The 19,031-nt window shown below is 49.6% G+C and overlaps 1 protein-coding gene across 1 annotated transcript in view; it reads left to right on the forward strand.

The window, feature by feature from the left end:
* The window catches only part of ALK (ALK receptor tyrosine kinase), a 679,224-nt gene that overhangs the window by 604,943 nt on the left and 55,250 nt on the right, over positions 1-19,031 (forward strand). Inside the window, exons 12-15 of the mRNA XM_064494637.1 lie at positions 3,900-4,062; positions 12,228-12,378; positions 17,728-17,859; positions 18,608-18,752. Of these exons, the coding sequence (XP_064350707.1) occupies positions 3,900-4,062; positions 12,228-12,378; positions 17,728-17,859; positions 18,608-18,752 (591 nt within the window). The remainder of the gene's footprint in view (positions 1-3,899; positions 4,063-12,227; positions 12,379-17,727; positions 17,860-18,607; positions 18,753-19,031) is intronic.

Raw genomic sequence — 19,031 nt, forward strand, 5'->3', positions numbered from 1 at the left:
CCTCCTTCCCCCAATCTAGTATCTACTAATCTGAATCTCTAGGGCCCTGGAATCTGTATTTTTAAAGGTCTTCGGGTAGTTTGGGGACCACTGAATTCAGTGATCTCCAAGACTCCATCTTGCTGTGGCATTCTGTGGTATCTGTGAGATTCCAGACAGAATGAACAAAGAGAATGAATAGGATAAAGCTTCAGCAAGACAAGCCCACACATATTGCCCGGACAGCTCTTGCATAACGGGCAATAAACTCAGAAACCCCATACCCCCAAGAAGTGGTGCTGGTGGGATACAGAAATTAATTACAAACACCTTTGGACAGCTTTATGAGGGTCAGAGCCATCCAAGGGAGCAGGGAAGACTACCATGCCTCGAAGGCTGCTGGGAACAATAGAATTCTGGCTGGATGAATCATGGGTCTGACCTGGGATGGCAAGTCCTCTAATCCCATGGAATCCACTTTAGAAAGAATTCCTGCTCTGGACATGTCCATCAGCAGTCTCTGAAAAATGAAAACAGAATTTTGTGTATAGAAATCACCTGAGACTAATACATGTCCACTGAGTTGGGAAAATACTGGTCCCTTTATTCAGAAAGAGCCCTAGAGTCCCTTCTTTATGGACTGGGGAACAGAAATCTTGAAACTAGGTGTCTCTGCTTCCCTACAGTCAGGAATTGAACAAGAAATTACACATTCATTATGCATACATTCATTATGCATCTCTAATGCCAAAGTTGTTCAAAGCACTTGCTTAGGTCATCATTTAATACAGCAAGTCTAAGTACTAAGTGTTATTATCTCCATTTGCTCAGATTAAGAAACTGAGGCTCAGAGAGGCTATATAATTTACCCCAGTTCTCACAGCTTGTCAGGGGCAAAACCCAGAATGAGAAAAGTTGGCCCATCTGGATGCAAAGCCCATGTCCCTCTTCCTACCTCATCAGATGCCCAACTTGGCCAACAAGTAGAGAAGCCCAGCATCTCTAGGAATGTCTTAGAACCTTCAGAACAATGTAAAGCTAGGCTGAAGTTAGAAGAGGGTCCTACTGAAGGATCAGTGCTCAGGTAGGGTGTCGAGCCCATGCCTTCCTTTAGCTGTCTTCCTCAGCACACTCTTGAGAGGGAAAAATAGTATTTATATTTATATCTAAATTACTTAATTTCTAGGACTGAATTAACTAAATGAACCACCATGCTTCTGCCCCAGATTTATAAGGATTCCCCCACAATCCAGGCTGCTTACTATGGGTACAGACTGGATCTGCAGAATGGCCTTCAAAGAGCTAGAGATCATGGGGAGGAGTGTATTTTTTTTTACTGAAGTACAGTTGATTTACAATATTGTGTTAATTTCTGGTGTCCAGCATAGTGATTCAGTCATATATATATATGCATATTCTTTTTCATTGTAGGTTATTATGGGATATTGTATATAGTTCACTGTGTTGTTTACCCATCTTTTGCATAGTAGTTTGTATCTGCTAATCTCCAACTCCTAATTTATCCCTCCCCCGCTTTCCCCTTTGGTAACCATAAGTTTGTTTTATGTCTGTGAGTCTGTTTCTGTTCTATAAATAAGTTCATTTTTCTCATATTTTTTAAATTCCACATATAAGTGATATGTGATATTTTTGTCTTTTTCTGTCTGACTTACTTCACTTAGTGTGATCATCTCTAGGTCCATCCATGTTGCTACAAATAACATTATTTCATTCTTTTTTATAGCTGAGTAGTATTCCATTGTATAAATATACCATATCTTCTTTATCCAGTCATCTGTCAATGGACATTTAGGTTGCTTCCATGTCTTGGCAATTGTAAATAATGCTGCTGTGAACATTGGGGTGCATGTATCTTTTTGAATTAGAGTTTTCTTTGGATATATGCTCAGGAGTGGGATTGCTGGATCATACAGTGACTCTATTTTTAGTTTTTTAAGGACTCTCCATACTGTTTTCCATAGTGGCTGCACCAAATTACATTCTGGGGAGGAGTATATTTTTTAAACTCCTTTTCTGAGCTCTTCTTTTTCTCCCTTCTCCTACCCTCACCCTCAGCACACTGAGTTTAAATTCCTAGGCAATGGTGGGGGAATTTATATTCACAGAAAACCTGGCCACATTTCCTGTTGTCAGGAAAAGCATCAGCCTTGGTTATAGGCAGGAGTCATTGACACAGCTCACAATTTTAGAGTTTTAGACTTTACAATGACCTTTCATACCCCTTACTTCTTTTAATCCTCATGCCAATCCAGCCCCTTTCACCGACAAAGGAATATGATCAAGGTCCCACAATCAATAAGTTTGCTCCCAAACCCAGATGTTCTTTATGATTTCAAAGCCCGTGTCCTTTCCACTTCACCCCTCTGGCACAGCCCACACCTGTGATTTGAGCACTCAAGAGGGTAAAAGACACCTGGCGCCAAGACCGCTCTACTGAAATGCCTCCTGTAAAGAGTTAGCCCTTTGAATTAACAGGTAACCCACCCTTTACAACACAGATAGATCCGAAAATTAAGTCAGCCGTTCACACCAAAGATGAATGGATTCATCACCTTCTTGCCCTTGAAACGACCTTCAGAAGCCAAATAGAAATCAACATCTTCATCTGAAAAAAAATAAAACCAAGAAAGGTATTGAGTAGTTAGTGTTGAATAGCTATATGCATTGGAACCCCAGCTAGAGCTTTGGTCTCCTAATCTCAGGGCCAGGGCAATGTCACAAAAGCCCACCACAACCAGCCCAGTTTTCAGATTATCAAGACTGCCCAGCATAATCCCAATCTGATTGCTAATAATTAACCAGATTAACCTTTCATTTTTGCATCAAGTTAGTTGATTTTACATTTTAGTGAACAAAGCTATGTACACCCAAATTAATTTTTCTGTGATTTTCTGTAGGTAGAAGTAGACTTAATATCTTCAAAGGGAAATAATTTCTTCAATCTTATAGTGAGATTTTTGTATTTTAAGTAAAAGTAATTTATCAAGGCCACTTTTTTTTAAGTTTTTATAGATTGTAAACATGTTAGAATTCTTGCCTGAAATCTGACAATTCCCAAAGGTCCAACATGGCTCAGAGCTAGAAAGTTTGAAAGGAAATGGCCCAGTGGCAGTGGAGGGGTGGGGATGTGCTAAGTGTTCCTGAGGCACCCACAGAAGGCTACCCAAGAGCACTGGGTGCTTTGGGCAAGGACAGAGCACCAGGAAGTGGTGAGGGGCTTGGAAAAGGAAGGCATGCACCAAAGGCAAATGTGACCTGTTGCCCATTTTTTACAGTCTGCTGCATAGAGTCTGAAAGCTGCTTTCAGTGAGTTTCCAAACCTGACCTCTCTGGGTAGGAGGGCATGGAGCTAACTCTGTGTCCAGTTTACTCTTCTCCAAGTTAGGAGGACCCCATATGCAGCTGTCAAACCCTCGGACAGCAGGTTAGATCCAGTCACGATAGCCCAGATGGAGCACCTGCTGTTTGCCCAGCACTGTGCTGGACTCAGTGAGAATCCACTGCTGGTGCCTGTCTCACCTAAAGGGGTCTTCTCTCCCTGCTCAGAACTCCCACAGTGCAGTGCTAGCTGGACCCTCCTGTGGCTTTTTTTTTCCTTACTGTCCTGTCTTGTTGCGTCCCTTTTGGTCTCCCTGCAGTAGGTTGTAAGTTTCTTAAGGCCAGGGTCCAGGTCTGCTGCATCTGTGTCTCTGACCTAGTATCTGGCCTGGCACGTAGTATATCCCCAGCAGAAGTTTCCAGTTTGAATGACTGCTCGATGTTTCTTGCCCCAGCCTTGGTGCCATCTGGGAACGTGGGTTTGGTGCCAGGCTGCAGACAGCTCAGAGGCAGCCCAGGGAGGCCCAGGGAGGAGGGAGGTCCAGGCCAAGTAAGTGATTGTCTTTCCTCTTGTGCCGCAGTTCACTGGCTGTTCACCACATGCGGGGCCAGTGGGCCCCACGGACCCACGCAGGCCCAATGCAACAATGCTTACCGGAACTCCAACCTGAGCGTGGTGGTGGGGAGCGAGGGCCCCCTGAAGGGCATCCAGACCTGGAAGGTGCCAGCCACCGACACCTACAGGTGCGTATGGAGTTGGGGAGGCTACAGGGCAGATCTACCCTCCTGAAGAGGACTGGGGTCCTAGCTGTGGGTGCATGCCCCACCCTGGGGTGCCCCGGCACACCAAGGCTCTGAGGCCACAGACTCTGGCCCATAGTGGAGTGTGAGGGCTGGAGATGGGGAGATCTGGGATAATGGAATATGGCAAGAAAGGAAGACGTGTTCCCTGTCCTCAAGGAGCCCGCAGACTATTTGTGGAGATAACATGCATGCATGAGCTAGCTTTGGAACATTCTTTAGCTGTATTAGTAATTATAATTATAGCAGGCTGGTCTTTGAATATTACTTAATGCAGTTCGAATGAGGCAGTGAATGTAAAAGTGTTTGGAAAACGATCTTATGATACACATGAAAGATGATTTCTTATCCTTGAGTCTCCTTTCCTGGGCCTTCATTGTTTGCAAGAAAAGCAGCTATTCTCCAACTCCTGTCCCACGCCTAACCCCACCCCTCAGTGTTCCACCAGAGCAAGGCCAGCCTCAGGGGAGGCCCGGCTCCGGTGGGCACTCAGCTCAGTGAAGCTAATGGTAGGGCTTAGGCCAATGGTTCCTGACCTTGCACAGGCATCGGAATGACAGGAAGGCGAGTTAAAACACCGATCGCTGGCTCTGCTCATGGAGTGTGTGATTTTGCAGGTTTGGAGTGGGGTCCAAGATTATGAATTTCTTTTTTTATGCTAAATATTTTTACATTAATGAAGCAACTATGACAATACATTGACATTTATTGGATGCAAGTTGAGGAGGTAGACATAAGTGGTATTCATTGTACTCATGGTATCCATTCATTCATTCATTCATTGAGAATATGAATTTCTAACAAGTTCCCAGGTGAAGCTGATGCAGCTGCAGAGAACCACTGGGTTAGATCACATCCTTACACAGGTTAGATCACATCTTCACACAGCTTCATGACGTGGGCAAGGCCAGTGCCACAGTCCTCATTTTACAAATGAGGAAACTCAGACAGTCAAGAGCCTCCCCACATCCACATGGCCCAGAAACCACCTCCAAGCCCAGAATTGTGAGGCACAGCTCCGCGGCAGCTCCTTCCACTGCACACTGGGCTGTTTAACAGGAAGCCTCGTAATTATGTCCTTGTTTATGCAAATGCCCCCTCCGGGAGGCTGTACACAGTGCAAAGCGAGCTACTTCCCCTGCCGCAACCCCCAGCCTCCAGCTCATCCTCAGCCCCCGGGGAGAGAAAGGAGCTGCTCAGGTTGCCCTGTTCTGCGTAGCCCTGCCCCTGGGACCTCGGTGTAAATGCATTCTGGGGAGAGCCTTAAGTGCTTTTTAAATGACATTCTGGGTAGGAATGCAATAAGGTTTGGCTGCAATCAGATTAGCTGCTCCTGGTCCCACACATCCCCAGTAAACAGCCAAAGACATCCATCTACCGCTGGCCCTGCCACACTGAGCAGGCCAGACCTCCCCTTCCTGCTGGGCCCCACTTCCCCGCTTTTGGGGGTCATTGGCTGTCTTAGAGAGAAGGGCAGCCATGTTTGTTGAGGACCCACTAGGTATTTCTCCTTCGTTTAGCAAGGAGATGGATGTCATTATTACTGTTTTATCCATATTCCCTTGTTTCCCTATGAAGAAACTGGGGTCAGAGAAGCTTATCAGCAGATCGAAGGCCACACAAGCAGTGACAAAGCTGGAATTTGGACCCAGGACCCTCAGGCTCAAAATCTGTGTTCTTTCCACTGAAACTCACACCTGGACTCTGAGAGGCAGGAAACAGGAAGTGGGGGAAGGGTGGAAGCCAAGGAATCAGGCAGGACCCACCTCCAGGAAGCCTCTGGAAATGAGAGCCTGGGAGGGGAGGCCCCATCACCTGAAGGGATATTGGTCAGCCCATTCCTTGGTGCAGATGCCTGTCTGCAAAAAGCGACATGAAGAAGGAAGCAGAGCTGTAAGGCAGAGACCTCAACAGTAACCCCCAACAAGACCCCTTGGTCCTTCCCTGCCTAGGGCAACTCCTGAGCCAGACTGGCTGGAAGTCCCCTGTCAGTTATGGGGGGTCCTCATGGACTGCGTTCCCCCTGAGATAGTGTGAATCAGACCCACTTCCAAACTCAGGCAGGTTATTTAATCTCTTGAGACTCTGCTTCCCCATCTGTAAAACGTATGGGTTGAGGGTTGCCAACACCTGCCCAGCTGGCTGCGAATATCATGCACAAGTGCCTCGCACACACCCTGCATGCAATCGGTGCCCCCGCCCCATCTGCAGAGACTCCACCAGCGATGTCGGGCAGCGGCCAGGCAGCATCTCCAGGAACAGCAGTAGTTCCTAATGTCTCAGCTTCCAAAGACACTTTTCCGACTTCTTCAGATGAGCCCCATGATTTGAAAGATTTTGCCTGCCAAACTACACTTATTAAGTAATAATTAATTCATTTTCCCATTTCTTATTAAGCACAGCCATGTCTCAGTCTAGCCAGGTTTCTAATCTGCATGAATTGCCACTGCATCACCACCCTGCGTTGATGTAAGCCCTGCCCAAGCCAGGGAACTGTTTCCACCTGTCTTTGGAATATTGAGACTAGCTCGCAGGCCCCAGTGCTGCCTCCTGAAAGCTCTTTGGAAACACACACAAGGAGCCACTTTTCTTTAAAGTGTCCAAATGGATAGAGAGGACATTTTGATCTACAGGACTCTTTTGCACTGGCCTGAGATAGCACCATATCAAAATGGAAGAATCAAAACAGAAAAACGCTGGTTTGGGATTTTTATTGTTGCTTTTGACTCCTTGTTTTTTAACTCAGTAAAGGCTGTTACAGATATTCCTGCCCCTCACCTCATTCTTGATCCTGGATGAGGCTCAGGGCTTGGACAATAAATGCCTATTGGTCATATAGCTTTGCATCAAAGAAGCAGACCTTTTAATGATTTGCTATACAGACCACGTCAGAATGACCCCAAGTCAGAATCTCTAGGTTGAGAAGTCAGTTGCTTTTTTTCTGGAAGATATTTTCTCCATATTAACTAATTCTTATTTAGTAAGTGCAGTTTATCTAGCAAGATAAAAACGGGACACACAGAAGGACAGACATGAGGGAAAGGTTCTTGGGAGGAGAAGGGCTGGGAGCATTCCTTCGGGAGTCCATCTATTCCTGGAAGTATGGCTCAGCTAGTGCTGCCTGGCTGCTGCCTGAGGCCTGGCCTATTACTGCTCCAGCTGCCCTGTCTGCCTACCAGTCAGAGAGGTGAAGGAAAGGGAGCTAACATTCATCAAGCACCTACCGTCCTCGGCCAAGGTGGGGCCATCATTGCCTGGGGCTTCCTCAGGGATGCATAGAGGTGAAAACACCCCAGCTCTTAACTGGTCATTTACCTGGGGTCCATCGCCCACCTTCTACTCTTTTATCTACCACCACAAAGGAAGAGACACAGAAAGAGGAGAGGAAGGACAAGCTGGGAGGAAGAAGACAGCAGGCAAAACCTAAATCTCTACCCTACCCCATCCCCACCCCCAGATTTCCTGCCCTGGGCTTCCCCTTCCCCTGGATTTGCCACTTTCTCTGTCTAAATAGGAGCAGTGATGCAGTCACTCCCTCCAAGAACATATGTCCTAGTGTCCAGACCTGCCCCCCTCTTGCTTTGCGAATCTCAGCAGACTGTATTAAGCACCTATTTGGACACCATATCTGACACTAAGTATATAAAGGGGAAAAAGATCCAGTCCCTGAACAAGAGGAGCCCAGCCAGGGGCGGACATAGGAACAAAGCATTTCAGTGTCAGGTAGAAAGCACATCAGTGGAGGTTTACACAAGGCACTGTTGTCAGGGGCCAGAGGAAGGGCCCAAATTCATGGATGGCTTCCACAAGGAGACAGAAGCCTGAGTTAAGTCTTGGAGATGATAGAATTGTCTACAAAGAAGAGGGGAGGGTCTTGCTGGCAGAAGAATCCCCTGGGGCAAGGCCAGAGCTGAGGCAGGACCTGGCCAGAGGCTGGAGCCTCACCTCTCAAACACAGTCCTTCTGGTGAAGGGAGAGCAGAGGGAAGGCTGTTGAGGTCATCCAGGCAAGAGTCAAGAGGGCTTGAGGGGAAAGTACCGTTCAGTGGTAGAGTGTGTACTTAGCATATGTAAGGTCCTGGGTTCAACCCCCAGTACCTCCATTAAAAAAAAAAGTCAAGAGGGGTTTAATCAGGGTAGAGGACATGTGGAAGCAGAGGTTAGAATGTTTGGGAGGTAGAATCAGCACGATGGGGAGGGTTGAGTGGCTGCGGGGGTGGGGAGAAGGCATACCCAGGGAGAATACCCAGAGGGGCTGGGAAGCCAGGACGATGAGCGACAGTGCTGTCTCAAGGAGCCTGGTTGAGAAGGACAGGCAAGGATTAGGGTAACAGCGAGAGGGGCACCTGACTGGGGAGATTTCTGAGTCATGGTTCTGAGTGCCAGGGCGGTGGGTGGCTGAGGGGGATCAGAGCAAGAGATGGATTGTGGGGTATGCGCTGGGGCAAGAGACTCAGCCTCGCCATAAAATAGGGACAGACACTGACAGAGCCCATCTCCGAGGCCTGCTGGGGATTTAGTGCGATTCCATGTGTGACACAGCCACACAGAGGCAGTCTGCATGCGGCGATATCAGCCAGCCACCTCCCCCTTCATCCTTCTCTCCCTCCTTCCAGCCTTCCTGCCTGCCTCTGCAGAGTTCCAAATCTTTCTCAGCCTTCCTCCTCCCACCATCTTCCCACGTACAGCACACACACACACACACACACACACACACTGATCCTCTATAAAAACATTTGTCAAGCACAGCTCACAACTCCTGGCAGTTCACACATGCTTCACTTGTTCCTCCGACATAATGTTACCAGAGGGCCCAGAGCCCAGCTGGAGCCAGCACAGCCTGCCGCCCGACCTGGGCCACAGCTGTTCCTGACGGCCACCATCACTGACACTCATTTCCTCACCTGGCTCCAGGGACTAGCACGTGCAGCTGGATGACACCATCATTCAAATCCACAGCCGTGGAGCACCCGCTGTGTGCCGGGCTCTGAGTAGGTGCTGTAGAAGTTGTCTGGAGGACTGTGACTGCAGACCCTCACAGTCTTTGCAGAGACCACAGGGTAGAAAAGCTCAAGAACAGTTCACAATGCCGATAAAGTTCTAGACGACTGTCGAAGAGAGTCACAAGGCATGATTAACTGCCAGAGTAATTGTGCACATGGCCACAGCCATGAAGCACTCAGAGCAGGGAAAGTCGGGGGAGGGCAGGGAGGGAGTGGGTGTGGTGCAGAGATCAGTGGCTGCAGGCAGAATGGAGGTTGGGTTCAGTTCTCACCACCCACAGGGTTGTAGAGAGAGGTTGAGAGCTCTTCCAGCTCTGATACTCCTGGGTCAGGAAGGTGGTTGAGAACTAGTGGACAATGAGCCTTGCTCATTGATGCAAAATCGAAATGGAACTGGGGCAGAAAGGAGCACACGCCTCCACTGCTGACCCCCAGGGTGTCCCCTGATGGCTCATATGACCATCTGGTCAAAAGCACTGCAGATCTGAACAGAGATCTCCCACTGATCACACTCTGCACGTGCCCTCGCGTCTCGGTGCTGGCACAGTAGCCCTGGAGGCCAGGATGGATAGCTGGGCGGACCTTACTCTCATCTCACAGCAAAGGAAACCGGGCCTCCAAGGATGGAGGGGACTCACTCAAGGTCCCAGTGGGAATTAGAGGCAAAGCCCAGAGCTGGTGCAGGAGAGAAATGAGGTGCTTCATGTCTCCAAGTGGGGTCCTCTCACTCCTTGCCCTCCACCACTCCCCCCCCGCCACCGGTAGCCCCTCTGTGGTCTGGCGCCGATGCCACCATCGTGCTGCATCCCAGCTGGACGCTCATTTCAGGATCCGGCAGGCAGCCACTTTGATTTGCTGCTAATCCTTTATTTAAAAAAGATTCACAACTCAATTACATCAGGTAACAATAGCTCACAGTCAATAATACAAAACACAAACCCAATAAACATCCATTCTGACCAGGGGACATGGATTTAGATGAGGAAAACAAAAAAATTATAGCATCAGCTCGTCGAGAACAGTATCCTGTAATTTCCAGTAAATTGGAATCACTGCAGGTCATTTTCCCCACTTGAGTGGCAGGTATATTAATTTGTTGTCGTTTGTCAACCATCAAAAATAAATTGTTTACAAAGGATGGGAAGAAAGCTTCAGAGATTCAGGCTGAGGTTGTTATTCTGGCAGGAGTTTGACTTGACTCGTACAGTGCAGGGGTCTTCAGAAGTGCCATGGCCGGCCTGTGCGCCGCTCGTTGCCTGTGGAGCTAGGTCCTGGGTGACACTGCACACCCTAGACCCTGGCGCCTCTGCCATGCTCTACTTCACCTATTTTTCTGCTCTCTAGAAACCGGGGCCTCATTCACTCACCCACTTCTGCCTCCCAGAAGTCACCCCTAGGAGAGGTGTAGACAGGCTCACCCATAAGGGTAGATCAGATCCTCAGCTGTATTTGTTACTCACTAGATACCCTCCAGGGGCTGAATTAGGTCCTTATAGACACTACCTCATTTAACTCTCACAACAACCTTTCAAGGTAAGTATTATCCCCCTTTTATAGATGAGGAAACTGGAGCTCAGAGAGGGTACATAACCTACCCAGGGTCACACAGCTAGTCAGTAATGGCCAGGACCAGGAGAGGTAAGCAGTGTGCCTAAGACAAAAGTTCAGGAGGCACTGGCTCTCACCAGGGCTGGCATCTGGGCGGGAGGTGTCTCATCCAACTCCTGGCCCTGGGTGACAGAGGTGGATTTGGATCTAGGTCTGTCTGCATCAAGCCTGTGCTTTTTTCACTGTGACACAGCCCGTCCCCCAGGAGATCAGCCTTGAAGTAACAAGTAGAAGCTTCCAAAGGAGTAAAGATGGGTGTGATTTCAGGCCCCAGAGGGCTGATGAGGAAGGCACTACCTACCCTACAACTAATCCAGGCGGGCAGCTGCCAGCTGCCCGTGACTTTAAGCCCGTCTTAGTCCAGGAGGAAGTGTGGGTGTGAGGCCATCACATGGGAAAGTAAAATCCAGCTGGATTGCCAAGTTCTACTGTCTCCTTTGGGGTCTGCAGAGCTGATCCCAGCCCCGAGTCTCACCTTGCACTTGGCAGCCATTTGCAATATTTTAAAATCCACTACTTACCCTCATGGGGGCAGGGTCCTTGTTCTCATTTTTTTTCTTGTTACGGGAAGCTGAGGCTCCGAGAGATTAACCAAGCTGTCCCGAGTCACACAGCCAGCAGAGCACCCAGCATGTGACTCAGAACCGGGGCTCTTTTCATCCCACCTCACTGCCAAGAACTGGGTCAAGACCCAGGTGGGGCTGGAGTTCAGTCTTGGCTGGGGCCGGAGAAATAGGGGGAAGAAAACACATCAGGAAAAAACAACTTCTAAAATATAATGATTTGGCTAAATTTAAACATGTGAAAGAGTTCAGAATGATTCATAACGCATGCAGATTGATGCAAATGACTATGTAAATCATGCATGGAGGATGAGAAAGGTACAGCTTACCTCTCAGACACAGCAGGAGTGGGCAGAGCAAGGATTCCTTCCAGGGCAGCAGTTTTCCTAGCAAACCACGCCTTCAGGTTGAAACGGCTTTCTTAGGCAACCTGCCAAAGCCCCAGAACCCTGGGGCAGTGAGCAGGACAGAGGTGGCACGTCCACATTGCTGTGTCTGGACTCCATGGAGTCTCTAGAACCCCCAACCCCACCCCCACCCCAGGCTTCCCTTCTCTGAGCTAAATAATTCTTCTGGCTGTCCTTTCATTAATAAGCCTTTTAATCGTTCTTATCACCTCTCCTTTTCTAATGGATCAGGAATGAGGATTTGGCAGAGAGTCTGAGTGAACTAGGATGGGCCAATAGCATCTCAGAGCACCCGCGTCGTACATCCATTATAAACCCCGCAGCTGCTCCTTGCAGGGAAAAGGGCCTCCATGAGGCCAGGAAATGTCGAGGTTTGGACCATCCTAGCTGATCTCATGGGCCCATGTCAGGGAGAGGGCTCTCCAGCACGAGGGTGGTGCGCTCGGCCCACTGGGAGCTGCTGGGTTGGCAGGGAGGGAGTCGGTCTTCATACTATGGCAGGAGCCCATGTGGTCTGTCCTGTTGCAGCATCTCGGGCTACGGAGCCGCTGGCGGGAAAGGTGGGAAGAACACCATGATGCGGTCCCACGGCGTGTCTGTGCTGGGCATCTTCAACCTGGAGAAGGACGACACACTGTACATCCTGGTCGGGCAGCAAGGGGAAGACGCCTGCCCCAGTGTAAGTGCCCAGAGCGGGGTTTCTGTTCCACTCTCACCAGGACCCAGGCAGGTCCCTGGGAAGACACCAACACTAGACACACCCACTCTGGGAGCTCACGTTCAAAGAGTCAGGACTCACCTCCTTGTTCTACCTGCAAATATTCCTCCCCTTCCAGGGCCATTTGGGTACATGAGACAGTGGGCAGTGTGGCTGTTGGTGTTTCACATCCCTACAGGGGCTGAGGCTGAGGCATGGGTTTCATGAGCATCCTTAAAACTGGAGAACTGAACTCTGCTTGAATGGGCAGATGGTAGTTCCTCCCAGCAGAAGTGTGAGTTGAAGCCCACTTCCTAAGCTTTCTTGCAAGGGCACCACTTTGTTTAGATACATTATTTTACACAGGAAAATACCAGATTAAACATATTTTATTCAGCTCAAGATCAGTCTCATAGCCACAGATATGTACATAAAACCATAGAAAAAGTTCTGAAAGGTACAGATAACTAGTTGCTTCTGGAGAGGGGACTGGAGTTGAGGGTGCTTTGTCAGTAATGTCTGATGTTACAAAAAGAACACATTCGCTTATTATTTGTGTGATTTAAAATTTTGAAAGTTTTTTAAAGCGTGGACTCAGAGCTGGAAGACCACGTAATCCACTTCCCCCATTTCACAGATGAGAAAATGGAGACCACAGAGCTGAAGGGACTTGTCCCGAGTCACTCATAAGGCAGCACAGAGATGCTGGCTCCTGTTTTTGCTGCCCCGCACTTGCTTGGGCCTCGGTTTCTATAGCCTTTTTCTTTTTTCTACTTAGAGCCCACCACTTGACAAGCCAGAGTGTCATCCTCTGCAGCCCCAGAGACAACCCTTCATTCTGGTTCCTGACCCCACTGGGGTGTCCAGCTGTAAAGCAGGGAGAGCTTCCAAGGCAGCACTTAAGAAGGCCTGTAGTGGTCTAAATGGCCAGCAGGCTGAGATGGTGGAGACCTATAAAGCAGCAGCCATGCCTCTTGCCTGTGCTGGGGGGGTGCAGGACCCTGATGGTACATGCTGTCCTGGTGGGACACCCTGCAGGGCGAGTCTCCCCGTTGGGTCAGGCCACACCCTCACCTGGGGGTGAACTTCTGCCCCTGTTGGGCCGGGACAGGGATCTGGGCTCTAGTGCCCAGGACCCAGGGCTCCTTCTCCAGAAACTTATTCAAGAGCAGATTTGGACGACGGATGTGGGAACAAGGTCTATGAGAAAGCAGTTTAAGTCCACAGAATAAACTCAGGGCTCCTAAGAGGCAAGCCTCAGGCTGGGAGCCAGGAGTAAAATACACAACCCGGCATCCCCACCTCAGAGGTTAAACAAAGCTACAGGAGTAAGCTTCACAGGTGCAGCCTTGTGTGTGAGAAACGTCTGGACTCGAACTTTTACTTAGCAGCTAGAATCAGGACTTTCCAACCTGATATAATGTATTAAGTCATTAAATTACAAGCTTCTGTAATTTTCACAGGAATTTATTGAGTGCTAATGTAATTCTTTCATCTAAGCAGAAAGATTGCATTGACTTCTGCAAGGGACTTTTACTTGATTGGATTGTAATCAGTTATGTCTTTTCACAGGACTGCGTCCTTTTTTTAATTCAATTGTAATCTACTTGTTCCTCTGGATTGCTGCATTTTATCATTTTATTAATCGACCTACTTGCTCTCAAACTTTGTGGATGCACAAGGAAAGTTCCAAAGAAGCCCATTCTCAGCCAGGGATAGAGGGCACCTCTGCTGGTCAGGTTGGGCATAGCACAGGCATGGGGAAAATAATTGGTCTTCCCAGGCGCTCCCCATCTCCGCCCCCCAGGAGTCATTTGGGAGAGGGAGAAAGACCTTTTACAGGCACTACCTCAATCACCAGTCCTCCTGAGGCCAAAAAATGGGATCTAGAGAGCATCCTCTAGAGAGCAGAGTGGACTCTAAGAATTTAACTGCAGGCTTTGACAGCTCTGCTGGTTCAACTGCACTTGTGTGTGGAGCGGCTCTTCCTGTGTGCCTGGCCAGCCTGGGCCTGGAATGGGCTCCAGCTTCAGGAAACCACCCCACCATACACACACATGCCCCAGCCCCTGCTTCTCCATGTCCTTCTAAGCGTCATCTGGTGGCATGGCTCAGGGTTTCTCGACATCAGCACTATGAACATTTTGGAGCAGATAATTAATTCTTTGTGGTAAGGGGAACATGTCCTGTAGACTGTAGGCTGTTGAGCAGCCTCCCAGGCCTCTACCCACCGATGCTCATAGCACCCCTCAGTAATGACAGTCAAAATGCCTCCAGACATTTCCAAATGACCGCAGGGGAGCAAAACCATCAGTCTAAATTTTAGATGCCAGCATTCCCATCACTTGCAAGGCAAATATTCTGAGGGGCCAGTTCACACGCAGACAGTTCCCAAGTCTTTCAAATGTATTCAGCAAATATTTACTGAGTACCTACTATATGTCAGTCACTGTTCCAGGAACTTGGGATATACCCAGGAACAATAGGAAGATCCTTTGCTCTCGAGGAGTTTACATTCACACCAGGGAGGAGGGACAAACAGACAGTAACTAGTTAGGAAACGTGATCGGGACATCCAGAAGAGACAGGGCGAGAGTGACTAGAAGTAGGGTAGGGGGACGTCGGGTGTGCCAGAGTTCAGAGGCAGGTTGCAGTTTTAAATAGGATGGTCAGAGGAAGCCTACTGGAATGACAGCTGAGTGGACTCCTGAAAGAGGTGAGGGACTGAACCAGGAAAATATGTGGGGGCTCTGGCAGAGCAGAGGCCGAGTCCCTGAGGTGGAGCGTGCCTGGCATGCTCAGGAAACAGCCAGGGTGAGTGGGGGGAGCAGGAGGAAGAGATAAGTAGGCAAGACCGGGTCAGACCATCAAAAGAACGTATTTAAGCCATGAGAGGGCTTTGAGCCGAATAGTGACCTGAAGTGATTTGCATATTAAAAGGTTCCTCTGCCTACTCTATGGAGAATAGACCTCTTGGGCCCAGGGGAGAAGTCAGGGCAATTAATTCAATGGCTATTACATTAATCCAGACAATAGATGATGGTGGCTTGGATGAAGATGGTAACAGCAAAGATAGTGAAAAGTGGCTGAATTCTGGGCATACTTAGAATATAAAATTCAAGAAATGCGCCCAAGCCACCGGAAGGAGGGAGCTGCCATCACCTGAGTTGGGGAATGCTGAGGAAGGAGCAGGGTTGGGGGCAAGAGCGGGAGTTGGATGTCAGACGTACTGAGTTGTATTGATCTGGTAGACAGCCAAATGGGGACTGCCGGTAGACAATGGGAGACAGACTGCTGGAGCTCAGGAAAGAGGTCTAGAAAGGAGTTACAAGTCTCAGAGAAACCAGCCCAAACACAGATAGAGAAGGCCAAGGATGGAGTGAGCTCCCAATATTTAGAGGTCAAGGAAAGAGGAACCGACAAAGGAGGCAGAGGGGAGAGGAGCCAGGGATGTAGGAGAGATTCCAGAGGGTGTGGCCTCGTGGAAGTCAGGTGAAGAAAGCAAACCATGGAAAAGTGACCCACTCCTCCAGATGTGCTGCTGGGCCCAGCGAGATGCAGACTGAGAGTCAAATCGGTTCTTCCCTGCCCCGCTCCCCAATTCAAAGGAGACCCCTGAGCTGGGTCAGCGGGGAATGGGTGTGCGGCTGGGCTCAGGTTAGACAACAGGCCATCCTTCAGTCCAGCTGCTCCCTCCAGCAATCTCCAGCCATCCGCAGACTCTGTTCATAGGAAGAGGGCATCCCCAAGGGGTGGGAGCCCCACTGCTGCTGGGCAGAGGAGAAGAGGAAAGGGAGCAGAGTCTGAGCGGTTGGACCTTCTTAGCACCACTGGTTGACACTGAGCAGCTCCCCAGTTTACAGCAGAGGCAGATCCAGGCAGGTGAGGTGCGTCACCACCATGGCCCAGCAAGTCTCTGGGAGAGCTGGGAGTGAGACTGGACCCTGTATTCTGTGCTCTGCTCTGCCCCGCTGGCAGCATACATTTCCATCCCTGGTCCCCGGCTGGGCCCTCAGGACATGCGCCTTGCCTCTGGGGCCCTCCCCAGGCAGCAGTTGGGGTTTCCTGCCAGCAGACTCCGCACCACGTTGCCTGCCCCCCGCAACCCAGCTCTGGACGGCCCTGCCCACACACAGGAGAAATGTCAGCTCTCTACAACAGCAATTCAGAGCCTTCCACCCACGCTAAATCCACTCTAAAAAATATCAAATTATTTCCATCATTAAATCCAAAATGCCATGAAACAAATTGCATCTCAGCTATTTATCTGGAAATTTCTCTAGTACTCATTCCCGGCACCCTCGAGTGCTTTAGCATAAGGAATGGCTCGAGATGAATTGCCATGTCCACCGGCTGGTTACACAGAAACATTTGATGAAAATTTGATGTTTTATTGGCCTTTTTTCTATTAAGTGAAAGAGAAGTCATTTTTCTCTGAGGTCAGGCCAATGTGTGGAGAGTTCGTCCTAGCTGCTGTGACCGACAAGCAGAGCGGCTGTTCTTGAAACGCTGCCCCTTTATTCCGGGATTCCAGGATTCTGGGTCACAGGAATTTCTAGCTCACCCTAGAGACTCCCAGATGCCTGGGCACACACCGAGTGGAATAAGATCCATTGGCCTCGCACTGTTTTTTTTTCTCTTTCCATGATGCTTCAAACTGCAACTTCTCAAAAAACCTCAGTGGCACTTCACTGCCTAGAGAATGAAGTCCACCTCCTTCTCTGTTTGTCTTCAAGGCCTCTGGCCATGATCTGACCGTGGGTTTCGTTCCCTCCACCCACTCCCAGTTACACTCTCTCCAGCCCTGTCTCACCACATAGGGCCTTTGTCATCCCCTCTTCAGAGTCCAATGGATCCTCGCAGGTCCTCCCAGACCGTCTCTCTGTCCTAAGATGGACTTTTCTGAGCCAAAGAGACTTCCTTGTACTTTTTCCCAAAATACCCGACTCACCTCCTTCCCTCTGGGGTCATGCTGCTCTCCTCCCCTGCAATGTCCTAACTTTCCCCCATTCTCTGTGTTTAAAAATCTCCCTGTCCTTTAAGGCCCAACTGAATACCACCTCCCCCAGGCAGTCCTCCTTGATCAGCAGTCAGCAACAAAGTCTCACTCTCTCTCCTCAACTTCTCATGCATTTTCTACCTAAGCTGTCCCTGTATTCCTTCTCCAGTACTGCCCCAGATTGACAGTTATCTGTGTGTAATTTCTGTCTCCTCAGCTCCACTGAAAGCTATTTGAGAGATCATCAAACCCTATCTTTACGCATAGACAGTCTGTCTGCTGGGAGGTAAAGAAGCCTGGGCACAAAGCTGAAGTGCTTTTTGTTTCTACAGACAAACCGATTAATCCAGAAAGTCTGCATTGGAGAGAACAACGTGATAGAAGAAGAAATCCGTGTGAACAGGAGCGTGCACGAGTGGGCAGGAGGGGGCGGAGGAGGGGGCGGAGCCACCTACGTATTTAAGGTGAGGTCTGGTGCCAGCTGCCCCGGGTGGCGCCTTCTCTGCTTCCTGGCATTGGATCCTCAGGACAGCCCTGGACAAAATACCTTGGGTGCTCTTAGCCACATTCAAAGTTGAGGAAACCAAGGGCCAGAGGGATATAAGATTCCCTGTCTGTCCAAGAAATGGAGGGCCTTCTCTAGCTGATGTACCGGCCCGATTTCACCACACAGGCCTTTGCCATCCTGCTTCAGAGTTCCACAGGGTCCCACTGTGCCCTCCTCTATTCTAAGGTGGACTTTTCTGACACCATCAAAAACAGGCAAAGGTTTCCCACTAGATCCTCCTGCAGGGACAGTGATGCTGAGGACTCAGTTTGAGACCCCTGAGAGTGCAGAGGAAGGAAAGTGGGGAGACCTGCTTCTGGGCGCCACCTCCCAGCCCCCTAAGGCTGATGAGATGCTTCAGGAAAGAGGCTGTATAAACGGTCTCTGAGACCGAGCCTCCCCTCCTGGTATTCGTATGTATTTATATCTCCTATTGCTTTTGCTTCTCTTGTTGAACCCGGACTGATACAGGAGCTGGGGGTGGGGGGCTGCAGGGAGGAGCTGAGCTGGGTTGTTGTACCAGGAGATCAGAGCCCTCAGACCACCGAGATGTCACCCATGGCCCAGCAAACACTCGGACACATTGAAGCATTGAAATGGGTCAGGGGTCTCCAGAGTGGAAGCCCAGCTCGGTTTCTCAATCTCTGAATGTCTCCCCCGGGCAGATGAAGGATGGCGTGCCAGTGCCCCTGATCATTGCGGCGGGTGGTGGCGGCAGGGCCTACGGGGCCAAGACAGACACGTTCCACCCAGAGAGACTGGAGAATAACTCCTCAGTTCTAGGGCTGAACGGCAATTCCGGAGCCGCAGGTAAAGCACTGCACCCTTTCCCAGAATGTTCCCCAGGGGCTGTGTGAGCGCTAGCTCAGCCAGGCACCATTACTCACCTGTGGGCGTCTTAGTCACAGGTCCTTGAGTTGCTGGGAGCTCTGGATATTGGTACCAGAATCAAGAGGGGAAGCCACGTCTTGGGCACCCAAAGGTCACCTTGCTGACCTGGGGTTTGGACTTGCAGAAGGTCACTGAGAAAATAAGGCAGGCAGCAGCCTTCAGACCACCAATCCAACCCTCCCCAGGCTTTACCAAATG

This window comes from Camelus dromedarius, chromosome 15 (genome assembly GCF_036321535.1).
Source record: "Camelus dromedarius isolate mCamDro1 chromosome 15, mCamDro1.pat, whole genome shotgun sequence".
In the NCBI taxonomy this organism is placed as follows: Eukaryota; Metazoa; Chordata; class Mammalia; order Artiodactyla; family Camelidae; genus Camelus; species Camelus dromedarius.